The 16,066-nt window shown below is 46.9% G+C and overlaps 1 protein-coding gene across 2 annotated transcripts in view; it reads left to right on the top strand.

The window, feature by feature from the left end:
- Nucleotides 1-15,252, top strand: part of tanc2a (tetratricopeptide repeat, ankyrin repeat and coiled-coil containing 2a) — a 42,448-nt gene extending 27,196 nt beyond the window's left edge. For both annotated transcript variants that reach the window (XM_068578659.1, XM_068578658.1), the window contains 21 exons: nt 1-267; nt 1,535-1,668; nt 2,534-2,765; nt 2,863-3,035; nt 3,735-3,815; nt 3,899-4,099; nt 4,200-4,334; nt 5,107-5,303; nt 5,388-5,496; nt 5,820-5,942; nt 6,346-6,483; nt 6,586-6,684; nt 7,762-8,047; nt 8,494-8,627; nt 8,728-8,851; nt 9,411-9,586; nt 9,884-10,016; nt 10,569-10,660; nt 10,763-10,897; nt 11,037-11,137; nt 12,432-15,252. In XM_068578659.1, coding sequence (XP_068434760.1) covers nt 1-267; nt 1,535-1,668; nt 2,534-2,765; nt 2,863-3,035; nt 3,735-3,815; nt 3,899-4,099; nt 4,200-4,334; nt 5,107-5,303; nt 5,388-5,496; nt 5,820-5,942; nt 6,346-6,483; nt 6,586-6,684; nt 7,762-8,047; nt 8,494-8,627; nt 8,728-8,851; nt 9,411-9,586; nt 9,884-10,016; nt 10,569-10,660; nt 10,763-10,897; nt 11,037-11,137; nt 12,432-14,310 — 4,949 coding nt within the window. In that variant the 3' untranslated portion in view covers nt 14,311-15,252. The remainder of the gene's footprint in view (nt 268-1,534; nt 1,669-2,533; nt 2,766-2,862; nt 3,036-3,734; nt 3,816-3,898; nt 4,100-4,199; nt 4,335-5,106; nt 5,304-5,387; nt 5,497-5,819; nt 5,943-6,345; nt 6,484-6,585; nt 6,685-7,761; nt 8,048-8,493; nt 8,628-8,727; nt 8,852-9,410; nt 9,587-9,883; nt 10,017-10,568; nt 10,661-10,762; nt 10,898-11,036; nt 11,138-12,431) is intronic.
- The last annotated feature ends 814 nt before the right edge of the window (nt 15,253-16,066 follow it).

The raw sequence follows: 16,066 nt of genomic DNA on the forward strand, positions 1-16,066 counted from the left end.
TTAGTTTCACCCCCTCCCTCAACCTGAAGCCCCTTGACTTCGAGGTCCCGGGCCTCTCGTCTGATTGGCTGTTCACCGGCAGGGAGTGGCTCTTCCAGGAAGTGGACGCCTGTCTTCGCAGCGGCGACCCGGCAACCAGTCGGGGCGTGGTGATCGTCGGCAACATGGGTTTCGGCAAAACGGCTATCGTCGCCCGTCTGGTGGCCCTCAGTCGTCATGGAAACCGAATGTCGCCAACCGCCGCCAGCAACCAGACCGTGGCTAAACGTACGCAGAGAGAGACGTTTTGTTGTTTGTGCAAGTTAAATTATCGTTTAAAAAACCATCCGTAAGTCATAGGAAAGTGGCGGATGATCCCTCTTTCTTTCACAAAAGTTGCAATTCCACCATTTTGACCTTCATGTCAAATGTTGCTTCTTCCTGGGAATTGAACCACACACTGTTGATGTCCCCCAACATTACTTTTTTCGCAGATTACTATTTATTTTCTTTAGATCCTCCTCTGTAATTCCACAATTTAAACATTTAAAGCAAATACAATAATAATAAAAAAAGAATAACTACCGTAGAAGTAAGGTTACAAGCCGCTGCTACCTTCGGTGGGTGTCCAGCTAGCGCTGCTGCTAGTTTTCCTCTAGCTCTCCGCTCTTATCCACTAGCTCACGCTAGTTCTCTGACAACCACCGGAGGTAGCGAGACCAGCCTGGGCTCGACGCCCGACTCGGGCAGCGGGGACGCGGGCAGCAGCAGCAGTGAGCAGCAGCAGCAGTGAGCAGCAGCAGTGAGCAGCTAGCACCAGTGGGGAGCTAGCAACAGCGCTAGCTTGCTACAGCAGGAACACCCACCGAAGGTAGTAGCGGCTTGTGACCCGACTTTTATGGTATACCAAATGTATAACTTTGAATTGGATAATGTGAAATAGAATACTACGCTCTAGTTGCCAGCTGTGTTATTTTAAGATGTTTGTTCCGTCTATTTGAACCAGCAACCTTCGCTAACCCTCGCTAACCTCTAGGCTTTCTACCAGCCCACCCTAATACAGCAGGCTAAAACCGGCCCTGACTTACAGTCAGTTTAGACTCAATGTAACGACAAATCTGTAAGAACATGTATTCATAGTACATTGAAAAAAATTGAATGAAAAGACCTGAAGTCGTTTTGGAATTGTTTCATCGTTGGCTGAATTTTTAACAGCACTTGAAGGGGTCATAGTAAATTGTTGGCAGGAGCCAACATTGTATGCTTGCCAAAGGATCCCCAGTGAGTTATTCCAGTCATGAAGGCAACCTGGGTCAGTCTGTAAGAGAAGGCTGAGTCATCATACAGAACCCAATAAAATTCAGCCCGACTCGCGACCAGCAACCACACTGACGGCCGAGCCAACCAGCAGGAAAACCCATTAATTCATGCAGTGGATAAAAAAATAGAGTAAAGAAGGCAGCAGCCAGAAAGAAAGACAGATATGATGTGTGTCTTTAAATCTTTTACTGAGATTTAAAAATGTGGAAATATTCTTAATATTCCCTCACTCCAGATGCAGAGGTCGTTTCTTTCTCTCAAGACTCCCTGGGAAGAGGAGGGGGAGACGAGGGTGGAGGAGGAAGCTGTCCCGGGACTCCGGAGATGAGGAGGAGACAAGAGGAGGCGCTGAAGAGACTTGCAGCACAGGTACCATCCCCACTTTACTAAATGTAGATCCACGATCTCACACAACAGATTAGTAGAAAGCGGTACCTGAAAGTACATTAACTTAAGTACTGCACTTGAGTACTCATTTTTTTTAGGAATTTGTACTCAACCTGAGTACTTGCATTTTATGGTACTTTGAATGCAGTGCACTACGTTTCTTTCAGTACACACTAGCACCTCTACCGAATTAACACGTCGTTACTCACATCGAGGTCTTGTCATCGCCTTCAGGTTGCCAGGCAACCAGCGAACACACTAAAGTCGCTGCAGTCGGCCAAGAAATGATCTGGTGCACAACTCCCTGTAGAAACACCACAGCCTTGGCTTGATGTATCCCCCTTTTTTCCATTCCCTGTGCTAAGTTTTTACTGCAACCGGTAATCAGCATTGAGCAGAAGGAGCGGTGGAATAGCCTCAAGCTCCTAGCTGGGTTAGCTTAGCTTCAGACTCGGCTCCGCTCCCTCTCGACTCCTCTTCCAGTAGCATTTAATCTGGTGGGTCTGGCTGGGTGGTCGGCCGTGGATGTGATCGTCTCAAGGTCCGTTCCCTGCAAATGAATCCAATCCCTACGCCATTTTCCTGTCCTATACCATAAGCGCTCCAGTACTAAACCTCATGGCGTTTTGAGCCACTTTACCGTAGTTAGCATAGTTAACTTGATGCTGAGTGCAACCTGTTGTTAGATAATATCAATGTTGCACAGATGCTCTTCTCCTGATCTGACCGACACATTTCATTGAAAAATGTCCGTCCGGCAGAAACTTAAACAACTGGAAATCAGCAACAACAAACTTGAAGGTCTTCCTCATATCATGAAGTCCTCTGTTTCTGTCTGACTTTGCAGGTAGTCGCGTATCATTTCTGTCAAGCCGATAACTGTCACACCTGCCTGGTCCCGGAGTTTGTCCACAACATGGCGGCGATGCTAAGTGACGCCCCTCAGCTGTCGGCATATCGGGAGCTACTGCACCGCACGCCACAGCTGCAGAGCACGCTTAGTCTGCGCTCCTGCATCCAGGATCCGAGCTCCGCCCTCCAGAGAGGAATACTACAACCACTGGACGCTCTGTACAGAGGTACACTGGGGAAGCTCTGTATTCTGCTGGCTTCTCTTCTGTAAAAGCCAGGGGTTTAATACTCAAAGTGTTCTGTTCCATATTCTTTTTTTCCCAGAGAGGAAGTTGCAGGTGGATGGGGCGGGGCTTATCGTACTGATTGATGGGCTGAATGAGGCAGAGTTCCACCGGCCGGACTATGGGGACGCACTGACTTCCTTCCTTTCCCGAAACGTCCAGAAATTTCCTCCCTGGTTGAAGGTCATAACCACTGTCAGGACCGGTCAGCAGGTATACACACCCACAAAAAACAACTGTTGGATGTTCTGGTAAACTGTGTATTCAGGAAAGCTGCATGAGAGCTCACCACATGTGGTGACCATCATCAAATTCCAGTTGACAGCAACAACACAGTAACATTTTAAACTTTGATATCAGAGGATAGTGTTGGTTTTCTTATCTTTTTTTACTTTACAAAATTGAGACCTATTTCAAACTTTACTAACGTGAGGGGCTGTGTCCTGCTCTTTGTTGGATTCTTGACAGTTTACGCTCAAGCAGCCTCAGCCGACGTTACTTGAGATAGCCGTGTATTTCAGAGCAGCCAAAAATGGGGGCGAGGGTGCGTGCGACGACGAGGAGGAGAAATACGCACCACCGGACAGCTGTGTAGCGGGAGGGCGTGACTTAAGACCGAAATGAGTGGCAGTGAGCATGTGAAAGCAACAAAACCGTGAGAGTTATTAGCTCTGGTATTTGCTAAAGGCTTAACTGTCAGCCTTTTTTTCCCCGTGACATTTAATGTGACATTTAAAGTATATTAAAAAGCCAGCAGGGTTATGACAGACAGGAATAAATATTGTTTTCTTATCGTACTTCTAAGTACTAACACTATGCACCAAGTGAATATTCAAGACCACTTTGACAGACAACTCATGGAGCTAACCGAGCTGAACTAAATCTGTTTCACTGTGTGTGTTTCTCAATCAGGACATTGCTCGTTCTCTGCCTTTTCACTGCATCTCTCTGGACCGGATGGAGGAGAACAACGCCATAGACCAGGACCTGCAGGTAACATACGCACCGTCTGCCTGCCTGGCTGTCTCTCTGTCTATCTGGACATCTTCACACTTCTTATTGATTTTCTTTCTCAGGGTTACCTCATGCAGCGTATCCACAGCAGTGCGGAGATCCAGAGCAACGTGTCGCTGACCAATGGCCGCCTCGACAACGCGGCGCTGGCCAAGCTGATCGGCCACCTGAAGAGCCTCAGCAGGGGCTCCTACCTCTACCTGAAACTGACCCTGGATCTGATAGAGGGGGGATACCTGGTCCTGAAGAGTTCCAGCTTCAAGGTGAGGACTGGGTGGGGGAAGCAGATGAAGTTGAGCCACTAAAAGAGTTTGAAGTGTCAGTTGAAGTGCAGTAAGTAACAGCATGTGTGTGTTTGTGTAGGTGGTCCCCGTGAGTCTAGCAGAAGTCTACCTGCTGCAACTCAACATGCGGTTTCCCACCCAGTCGTCATTTCAGAGGGTTCTGCCGCTGCTCAACGTCACTGTGGCGTCGCTGCATCCACTGACCGACCAGCAGGTACGCTGTGTGTGTGTCTGTGTGTGTGTCAGACACACTGCAACAACCTTAACTTTTCCTCCAGCGCCATCATCTGGTCAAACTTTTTATTTCTCCAAATAGTTTTGGACCGAATGCCAGCTGAAGAACTTGTGATATTCCCATCAGCGCTTAACATTAATCATCGGAAGCGTGTTAGCACGCTGACGTTAGCAGTGAGCTAACGGCATCGCTGTGCCAAAAGTACAGCCTCACAGAGCTGCTTGCATGCAGGCTGTAGACTGTTGGCAGTGTTGAAGTTGGTCCGACCCGTCCACACCGAACAAAAAGCCAACGTTAGCTTGCCGGTATTATAGCACAGGTCTGAGCGCGGGGACTGTGTTTGTTCACGCTAAACGTTGACTAGTTTACTCCGGTGTGAACCCATAATGACCAGACTTGCTGTGATTTAACGGTTTAAAAGGATCCCAAAATAACTACAGAATGAGATCTATTTGTGAAAAATAATCACCACATGCCAACAACTTTTAAGATGCTTATTTTATGAGGTATTTTCGGATTCAATGATGTCAGTGACTGGAGGAATGATAGGAGGAGAATCTAAACACTGTGTGTGAACACACCATAAGCCTTGTTGCTACACTTGAAATGTGACCGCAAATTCAAAGAAATGCACGACGTTTTCATTTGGTTTTGCCTTTTATGCTTTTCTTCATTTTTCAAATCCACTACGATTGCATTTCGTTGTCCATCCCTGTTTTTTGGCATAATTGACCCTTGAATCCTCCTCCAGCTGTTTGAGGTGGTTAACGCCAGCGCTCTGACCGGCGGGACGCTGCACTGGGGGGAGTTCTCACACCGTCTGGAGCAGCTCTCGTCCTTGCTGCTGCGGCGGAGCGACGGCAGCCGGATGCTAAACCACGCCTCCTTCAGGGAGTGGCTGATGTGGAGAGAGGAGGGTCAGGACGACAGGTTCCTCTGCGACCCCAGGTACACCGAGAGGGAGAGAGGGAGGGAGAGAGAGAGAGAGAGCGAGAGACGTCTTCACTTAAACTCTCTGTTTTGTCTCTCCAGGAGCGGTCACACTCTGCTGGCCTTCTGGCTCTGCCGGCAGGAAGGAAAGTTGAGCCGACAGGAGACGCTGGAGCTGGGACATCACATCCTGAAGGCTCACATCTACAAGGTGAGCACACACACGCAACCCGTCTGGTTGTATAGAAGTCTATGAGAAAATGACTTATTTTTAAGATCACATTACTTATTTTCATGATAACTTTACATATTTGTATCAGTGTTTCTTATTTTTATGCCATTCCTCACTTGAATTGCATGTGTCGTGTGAGCTAGCTGGAGTGTGAATCGAGTGCCACATACAAGTTAGCCTCTGACCAATATGCCAGCAAGTCGCTTTATTTGTTCAAACAGAAGATATCTCCATTATTGATCTACTAGTCAATTATCCATCTCATTATTTTGTTTCTGTGGCATCAATTCTCGTCTCCTCAGGGTCTGAGTAAGAAGCTTGGGGTTTCCTCCTCAGTTCTGCAGGGGCTGTGGCTGTCCTACAGCACGGATAGCCTGAGCCCCGCTATCTCGTCGCTGCGCAACCTTTACACTCCCAACATTAAGGTAACATTTTACACACACACAAACACACACTTAAGCAATAATGGACGAGAGGCAGCGCTGTATTGTCAATATCGCACTGTTCAACGGTGTTAGGCCCGACGCGCAGCGTGTTGCTATCTGATTAATATACAAGTATAAGCGCGAGAGAAACCCTCGGCTCGACATGTTTGGTAACTTTCAAGCTGGAAATGACGACTAACGGTCGCGCAATTTAAATCACCTGTTATTTTGAGTGCGTACTGATATTGAACGCTGGTTAATGTAAACAGGCTGTACAGTACTTTATGGATGGATAAACTAGACCCCGTGACTCACTCTCAACCAATCAGAATGCTTGATTTGATCCACTTGTATTATAATTGCTAGTACGGGTGGACTGTAACTCGACTCCCCACTCGTCCAGGTGAGCAGGTTGCTGATTATGGGCGGGGCTGATGTGGATGTCCGTAGCGATGTCCTCAACAACGCCCCCGTGCTGTGTGTCCATGCTCACCTGGGCCACAGCGACGCTGTGGCGCTGCTGCTCGACCTTGGAGCTCAGGTACATATTTTCAACGTTTTTGTATGGAACCATTGTGTGAGGTTATGATCGGACGTTTGTGTCAGTAAAACCAAACGTGTGGCTTTCTGTGTCTGTTTCCAGGTGGATGCTCAGTCACAGGACGGTTTGACCGCGCTGGGATTCGCCGCGGCGGCAGGACATCTGGACATCGTCACCATGCTGAGTCAGCACACGGCTAAGGTGCCTGTCTTTCCTGTCGGCTCGTAGATGTTGTGGCTTAGAAGATTTAAAACCACCATGTGCAGAATTTACACTTTAAAACGCAGACTGTGAACTTCAGTGCCCTCTTGTGGTCGTATCTAGAATGACGCCGTCTCAGGAAAGTTTTTGTCTTTTCTTTTAATTTCTCTTTATTTCTATTTCTATAAAGAGATCGGTTGCAGCAGAGCATCTCCACAAACCAATAATAATACATTCAATACTAAGAAATAGTGTCGATATATATATATATATATATATATATATATATATATATATATATATATATATATATATATATATATATATATATATATATATATAGGTTCATCAGCACACAATCAAGAAAAAAAAATGAAGTACAGGCCAAGAAATAGTGACCACCTTGGATTTACATAATTAGTAGCCTGATATTCCTCAATTTCACAATAATGGACGAGCTACGTCTGCCTCAAAATAGTAACAAAAAAAGTGCATGTTTTGTTGTAATTTTTTTTTATTTGCTTGAACAATGCACATTTTGGGGGTTACTTTGCAGTCCAAGCACTTTGGATTAAATGTATTGTTTCCTCTTTTAGAGTTTTTATATTGAGCTTATTTGATGAATATAACAATACAGAAGACCATTATTTGAGTGTGTTTAGTTTATATAGAATGTATGTGTCTATTTGATGAAGATCACACCACATTTTATCACTGAATTGCACAAAAATGATCTTTATTCCAAAGGATTCACTATACTACCTATACTGGAATTAACTTCATTTAGAATAACATCAAATGGACTTCTAAAACACATGTTGGTGTCCTCAAAGTCTAAATACTAGTAAATATCTTAGACATGGACATTAAGTTCAAACAGAACGATGAGGGACCGACAGGTTTCGGGTCTCTCAATAGTCTTGTTAGCCAGTCAGTACCGCTGTGCATTGTAGCTGTTTAGCTGGAAGACCTAACCTTCAGACTTGTTTGCACCGTTGCCCTCGGCTCAGCGCTTTGCATCGTCCCGGGTGCACAGGGCGCCTCCTCTTGACCTCTTCTGTCCTCGTTGCCCTGCAGGCCGGCCATGTGGACAGCTCGGGCCGGTGCGTGCTGGTGCACGCCGCTCAGCGGGGCCGCCTCGAGGTGCTGCGCTTCCTGCTGCGGTGCGCCGGCTGGAGCTGCACTTCCTGCTGCGGCCAGAGGGGGGCGAGCCGGGGCCAGGCGGTGCATCAGGCTCTGATCGCGGGGGCCAGCGCGGGACACGCCGAGGTCGTGTCGTACCTCCTGGATCTTCCGGAGGAAGACGAGGATGAGGAGGAGAGACCTGAGATCAACACACCCGACAGTCTGTGGGGAGAGACAGGTACTGCAGCAACTACGCCACGAGTCATTACGAGTGATATTTAGCTCCCACAGGTACTTTGATACTTCAGGGCTGTTGCTAATACTGCAGAAATACTACTGATTTGATCCGTATATTTATTCCAAATATAATAATATCTATGAAGATAGTGTATGAGATAGATAGATAGATAAATATATATATATATATATATAATGTATTATAATATATAATATATATATATATATAATGTATTATAATATATAATATATATATATATAATGTATTATAATATATAATATATATATAAATATTATGTATTATAATATATAATATATATATATATATATATATATTATGTATTATAATATATAATATGGTGCATGATGGTCATTTAGTAAATTCTGATTTTTTTTTTTCACTTAAACCTGTCTCTAATTGTGTGTGTGTGTGTGTGTGTGTGTCAGCTTTGACGGCGGCGGCAGGAAGCGGCAGGCTGTCTGTCTGCCGGTTGTTGTTGGATCAGGGGGCCGCCGTTGAGCAATGCAACAGGCGGGGAATGGCTCCTCTTTTTAGCGCTGTGAGACGTGGCCACCTGCAGGTACAGTGCAACACACACATATGTATACATATATAAAGAATATACAGGTTTTAGTTTTGCAGAAATGTTGAGCTTCCGTCTCCGCTTGTGTCTTTCTCAGGTGGTGGAGCTCTTATTGAGTCACGGGGTGGAGGTGAACATGGTGGACCAGCAGGGTCGAACATCCCTGATGACGGCAGCCTCGGAGGGACAAATAACCACAGCCCAGCTGCTGCTGGACCATGGTGATTTACAGAATTGACAATAACATCAACCGTGCGTGCGTGCAGTCGGCTCTAGGCGTGGGCGCAATAGGCGAATGTCACGGCCCCATCCACCCACAGGGGGCGCAAGCTATCCAGAGGCTTCTATGTTCATTCTGGTCACATGACATCTATTGCTTCTGTCCATCCGGAGAGAGGAATCCTCCTCTGCTGCTCTGTGAAGGTTTCATCCCTTTTTTTTCCGTGTGAAAGATGTTTTTGGGGAGTTTTTCCTGATCCGATGTGAGGTCCCGGGACGGGGATGTCGTGTGTGTGCAGATTGTAAATCCCTGTGAGGCAAATCTGTAATTTATGATTATGGGCTCGACAAAATACACTGATTTGAATTGAACAGTGGTGCCATCAATGCATCGGGACGCAGTCCAGCCGTCTATGGGGACACCACGTAGAGGCGGTATCCACCCATGGGGACGCCATCCACATGGGTGTCATCCATCAATAGGAGCGCCATCCATGCATATGAGCCCAATGTACACTGAGATTAATCCCTCTCTCTCTCTCTCTCTCTCTCTGTCTGCAGGAGCCTCTCTCGACCAGACTGACAAGGAGGGCTTAACCCCTCTGAGCTGGGCGTGTCTGAAGGGCCAGCTCCCCGTGGTCAGGGAGCTGGTGGAGCGAGGTGCAGCCACAACCCACGTCGACCGCAGCGGGCGGACACCTCTGGATCTGGCAGCGTTCCGCGGCGACCCAGAAGTGGTGTGTGTAGCAGATGCAGTTGTCGTATTTCCCACATTGTAGAATTAGTGTGTCTGTCCCTGCCTTACCTGTTTTGAGTCTGTCAAGTGTCCATATGAGAAGCTTTCTTCTTCTTCTTCTTCTTCTTCTTCTTCTTCTTCTTCTTCTTCTTCTTCTTCTTCTTCTTCTTCTTTGTATTTATTAATAATAGCAACAAAAAAAGCTGATTATTTTAGCTAAGAAATCTGAACACATGCTTTTTTAACAACAATAAAACATGGTAAACGTTGCCCTTCTTTGTGTGATCTTCTGCATCAGGTGCAGCACCTGGTGGATCACGGTGCGTCGGTGGAGCATGTGGATTGCAGCGGGATGCGTCCTCTTGACCGGGCGGTCGGCTGCAGAAACACTTCGGCAGTCATCGCTCTGCTCAAAAAGGGAGCCAAGATAGGTAGAAACGTGACCCAGTAAAGCTGTTCCCACAATTCATGTTGTTTTTGCAATTAGAGATACATACAGGAAAAGTTTGATGGCAGAAATTGACTTGAGTAAATGGTGTGACTACTTTGCAAATTGCTAAATATAAAAACAAAACAGAGATGAATAGTGTATTATGCTATGTGTGTTTAATTTATATTTCTATAACCTCGTTGGACAGAGCCAGGCGAGCTGTTTTCAATATTTATGCTAAACTCTCCGACTGCTGTCTGGAGCTTTTACCATACAGACAGACGTGCAGAGAGTTGTGTTCATGTTCTCACCTCACTTTTAGAAAGAAAGCAAATAATAGTCAAGATGGTGGTGGAAGTGTGAAGAGGAAAAAGGGCGTGGCTCATGTTTTGTGTGGAACAAAGGAATCTCATTTTGCTTTTGTGCGTCAGTAGTTAAAAGCCAAAACGTAAAAAGTGTTTTATAAATGAACACATAGTGACGCTCCACACCCCAAAACCAACCACTTGGTGTGTGTGTGTGTGTGTGTGTGCGTGTGCGTGTGTGTGTCTAGGTCCAGCGACATGGGCCATGGCGACCTCTAAACCAGACATCTTAATGGTTCTGCTCAGTAAATTGATCCAAGAGGGAGACCGACTGTACAAGGTAACACACACAAGCACGGGCAAACTCTCATTTGATCTGATACACACACACACACACGTATCTGATATTGTAAGTATTCTGTGTGTGTGTGTGTATTTGTAGCAAGGTAAAGTGAGGGAAGCTGCTCACTCGTATCAGTCGGCTCTCCAGAAGTTTCCCGGAGACGGGCTGAAGACGTCCAGACAGCTGCGGGTGTGCGTGCTGCTCAACCTGTCTCGCTGCCACCGCAAGATGAATGTGAGTCTCTTTATAAGTCCCTCCTACACATGGAGGCACACACACTGGAGCTGCATCACCACAACATAGTTTGTAGTTTGTGTGTCTGAAAATGACCGGACCTTCTGATTATCAGGAATTCTTTTCTATCTTCTTGCAGGATTTTGGCCTGGCGGAAGATTTTGCCACCAAGGCGCTCGAGCTGAAAGCTAAATCCTACGAAGCCTTTTATGCCCGAGCCCGCGCCAAACGTGGACGCAGGTAACCAAAGCGACATGAGGACAAAACAACTTTGACCAAATCATTAACTGCTCCCTTTAACTGAATTGTGCATTCATGTAATAGGAGGCTCTTTTTGTCAACAACCAGCTGAATGACATGAATGACATCTCAGAAGTGTCTTCCACTTGCACTCCTTCAAATAGCTTCAATGAGTCTATGAGAAAATTAGCCAACTTCTCGCTTGATTTTTACCTCACTGAACATGTTTATGGTCTCAATTGGTAGTTTCAAAGTCTTCAATACAGCCTGATCATTTAATAAAGGATGGTCCCATTGTAAAATAGTAAAATATTCTTTTAGGTATGCTGTGAGGCGGGGCTACCTTGTGATTGACAGGACGCTACCGCTGCCCGAGCGGCCTCTAGATGGTGTCTCTGGTTTCTTCGTCATTCTTCTGTAGTCCAAATATGGTCCCTTCCATTACTTGTTGCAAAAAGTCAACGACACAGCAACGGGGAGCATGTCGATGTGTCTTTGAGCAAGACACTTAACCCTAAACTTGCTCCCGTAGTTGCACCTACGGAGTATGAATGGTTGACGATACTGATGTGGCACCTTGCATGGTGGCTCCTCCCATCAGGGTGTGAATGGGTGAATGATGTCATGTAGTGTTAAAGCACTTTGAGTGGTCGGTAAACTAAAAAAGCGCTGTACAAGTACAGGTCCATTTACCATTACCACAGTCGCGACAACTACGTCCACTTCATATACACAGTCTATGGTTTTGGCCATTTTATGAGGTCACATTGAACTTTGACCTAAAAAAGATAGTTCATCTTCGAGCACAAGTGCCACGTTTGAAGAAATTCGCTCAAGGAGTGTTTCTGAGATATCATGAGAATGAGACGGACGTGAAGTCACTGTGACCTTAACGTTTGGTCTTTTTGAAAATCTGTTATCCATGTAAACAGACAGATAGTAAAAAAACACAAACAACAACTCATTGCAAAGAAAGTAAAGAAAACAGGTCCAAATGGACCGACACTGAAGTCCAGACGTTAACTCGTTCATGAGCGCACGCCGTCTGAGCCAAAAAACGAAGCAGAGCCACAGATGTTCTTCTATTAAACATAAGAGAGCTTGTTGTCAAATTGGCTAATCCACCCATCCCCCAACTGGAGATGTGTGTGAGTGGCACCGGCCGGCTTACGTCGCTTTAGCGTTCCTATTGGGAACTTCCAAGGTGTCAGTGGCTCTCAGGGAGTACCCAGAACTGTTTGGTCATCTTCGGAAATCTTATTTCTCTCTGCTCGTCGTCTCTCTCACCATTCAGGCAGTTCCATGCAGCCCTAGAGGACCTGATTGAGGCCGGCCGCCTGTGCCCATCCAACCGGGAGATCCAGCGCCTGCTGACTCGGGTCAAGGAAGAGTGTCGGCAGGCCGCACAACAACAGGACTCTCCTCCTCCTTCGTCGCATCCTGTTTATCAACAGAATGCGGCCATGTCCATCAACGAGACCAGGTGCAGAGACTCAGGTTGTCTGCAGGTGCCGGACAGGGAGGGGCTCACTGAGGAAGAGGAGGAGGAGGAGGAAGAAGAACAAGAACAAGAAGAGGAGGAGAGTCAAAGGGAAGAAGACGCTCATCCTCACCCCTCCTCCTTCCGTCCTCCACCTGTGGTTCAAAGTCTCGACACCCACTGCCGCTCTGGCGTGCCATCCCCCTCCTCACTCTCCCCTACCCACCTGTATCGTCACCTCCCGAGCCCTGTGCACTCCCCCTCCTCCCCCTGTCACCCTGCGCCGCCTCCTCAGTCCACCTCCTACCACCATTTCATCCCGCCACAGCGACTCAGCCAAATGTCCGAAAGTATGCCTGCGTTGTCGGGAAATGTAGGCCTGCACTACCATCCGCAGTCCTCAGCCCACCACCACTCAGACCAGATCCAGGGGCAGCAGCAGCAGCAGCAGCACCACCTGTCTAACCAGAGATCCTTCCAAAAGCAGAACCCCATTCAAGGCCAGTGGCTCCAAGCAGCCAAAGTCCAGGTTGTCCGAACCAATCAGCCCAGTTCCTCTTCCCATTCCAGCATGATTTTGGGAAGTTCTGCTTACTCCCAGTTTGGCCAACTGCCGCAAGAACTGGCCGAGCTGGGGGAAGGCATTGGCCCGAGCCCCTTGGATATCAGGCCAAGCCTGCAGGTCCAGGCCGGTCTGAGCTCTGGATCGTACCCTCTGGATGATGTAGACGTTGACTTTGTTTGCCAGGCAAGACTTGCATCTGCCTATGGGAGAGAAGGAGGAGCAGGGGAGAGGGCGGGGATGAATCGATTTGGCCAGGCACGTCACTTCAGTCGCAACCAGTCCAAAGCAGCTTACTACCCAATGGAAGTCACCGAGGCGACAATGACAAAGAAGCCTCCTGATAGCCTCCCAGCATCGCACGATTACCAATACCATCATCAGGGGGGACTACAACGCCCGCTCAATGCCCACCCAACCTCCTCCCCCGTTCTTCCCCCAAGGCCCCTCGTCCACTCCCAGAGTATCAACGTCCGTTTCTCCACCAGCAGCGGCAGCCTTGCTGGCGGGCAGCTCGCCAACCACGGCCCAAGCTTCAGGACGTCAGCCTCAGTCCAGCACATGGAAGCACCTTCAGATCTGGCCTCCGCGGGAGGGGTCACCGGCTACCACGACGACCTCTTTCTCATCTCCTCTCCCCAGTCAGAGCCCTACATGGCCGGAGGCGGGACTTATCCCGGAGAGGCAGGTCGGTCATCAAGGAACACTCCATTCATGGGCATTAGTGACAGGACCGCGAGGGCCCACCAGCAGTACCAACAACAAGCTCCCTCCAGCTCTGCGTCCTGCCTCAGCCCTTCTCGCTCCTGGGCCGTGTCTTCAGTCGACACCGTTGTCACCTCGCCCAGCAAAACCCCGGCCAATCTAGGAGGCTTCGGTCTACCCCAGCCATCCTCCATCGCCTACCACAACCGCAGCAACAACAATGCCCACAACGACAACCAGTCGGACTACTATCCTCAGGGTGAGGGTTCGGTGAAAGTTGCCAGTCAGAATCCCTCCTACCTGGATGTCAAACTGGCCAGAACGCTGCCGGTAATCCACAGCTGCTCTGACAGAGCAAGTGACAGAAAGACAGGACCAACCTCTCCTGTCAAACCAAAAAGACCCTTCGTAGAGTCCAATGTATAGAGAGAGGTTCAAATGTTCAGTAAGGACAAGGGAGCAGGGTTAATAAAAAAGTGGTTGAAAAGAAATGACTGCACTGGGCTTTGGAGTTTTTAAGATTGAGCTATGCTTGAAATAAACCAGTTAGTACGACAGAATTTAAGACCTGGTCAATGCCGGTACCGCCATGTCGCCAGACTCCTTTATTGTTCAGAAGAGTTAGGGGAAAGCAGAAGTTTAACATACATTTGATAAGGAACATATGGCTTGTTAGAGGTCAGGTCAATTAACGAGACAGAGAAGAATAAAGGAGGCAAGGACAAAAGGAGTAAGGGAAGGACTAGAGTGCTTTTTAAATGTACCTAGCACAATGAGAAAATAGGAAGATTTGAGATCAGTTAGACAAGAAAGACGCAAATCCACCACGATCACCTTTGTCTGCTGTGTACGCCTTAAGTAAAGGTTTTTATTTCAAGTTTGAAACACCAAACACCTGGCCAAGGTCACCGCAGGGTCCAGGCTTTAAAACTTGTGCCACTAAGGTTCTGGTCAGTGACCCGGCCCCAAGCCATAGTTTGAGAAACTAAAATGATGCTGTCATTGAATAAGCACTGGCTTGCTGTATATAACACAAAACTAAGTGATATTTATCTTTTTTAAGTTATATATCTGTATTAAGCTGTACAAATATTGTTTCTCTTAACTGTATATTCCTTTGTATTTTATATGTTTATTTTGAGGGTCTTTTACATAGAACATAGAAATGAAAACCCTCTTTTCAAAGAGAGAAAAAAGCAAAGCCAGTTTTGGGTCGACATTTTTTTTTTTTTCCAAATAAACATCCTGGAAAAAAAAGGTCCTTTATGCAAACCACAAGGATCCCAACTGATACAACACTCATCGGCACATTGGCCCCCTCTACTGTCTGTAACAGAAATAAGGACTTACCTTCGATTGACACCCCCCCCCCCCCCCCCCCCCCCGCACACACACACACACACACACACACACACACGCACACGCACACAAAACCTTGATTGTCCAATCAGAGTTTAGCACAGCAAAGCCTGACATGGCTCTGTATATTTCTGTGTTGTTGAAGTGGTATTGGAGCTGAAGTAAAATTGATACTTGACATTTAAAGAGTTTGCAGGTTGGTGTCTTTTTTTCTGGCACTTTTCAAAACCACAAAACCGAGTGAAGAGTGGATTAGTCTATTAGTTCTAACATCATGACTGGCTAACAAGGGTTACGTCCTAGTCCAAGGAGCATTTCATGAACTAACTTCATTAGTTTGTAGAGTTGAAACTGAACCAAAAGCCTTGTTTAGCACCATATCATGTATGCGGCCATTTAGTGCGCATTTAAGTCGCTTTTACGAGTCTTGTTTCAAAATGATTCTGCTGGGAAAAAGTCAAAAGGAGTTTGCGTCATGGAGCTAACGTTAGCTTGATTGAGACCCTTTCAGACACAACGGCAGCACTGCGTTCTGTATCTTGTTATTTCCAATGGCACGACGCCTTTTTGCTGCATTGAGCAATATAAGGTTCTTTACTTTGAACTATGACGTATATTTGCGTCAGCAATAGAAACAAGAGCCACCCAGGCACTTACGTGGGTTTGAATGGGAACCATTTCCAACTAAGTCGGCATATCAGGTGTGCTAACAGGGCTAGCGCGAGCACATGCTCCTTTGCGTTGCTTGCGATATCAAATAAAACATATGTTTAATGTTCTGTACTTTGCGACTTCCCTGAACATGTAGTCAGATATGCGTTGA

Source organism: Clinocottus analis, unplaced genomic scaffold (genome assembly GCF_023055335.1).
Source record: "Clinocottus analis isolate CAN_PGR_092001 unplaced genomic scaffold, fCliAna1.0.p SCAF_16, whole genome shotgun sequence".
Lineage (NCBI taxonomy): Eukaryota > Metazoa > Chordata > Actinopteri > Perciformes > Cottidae > Clinocottus > Clinocottus analis.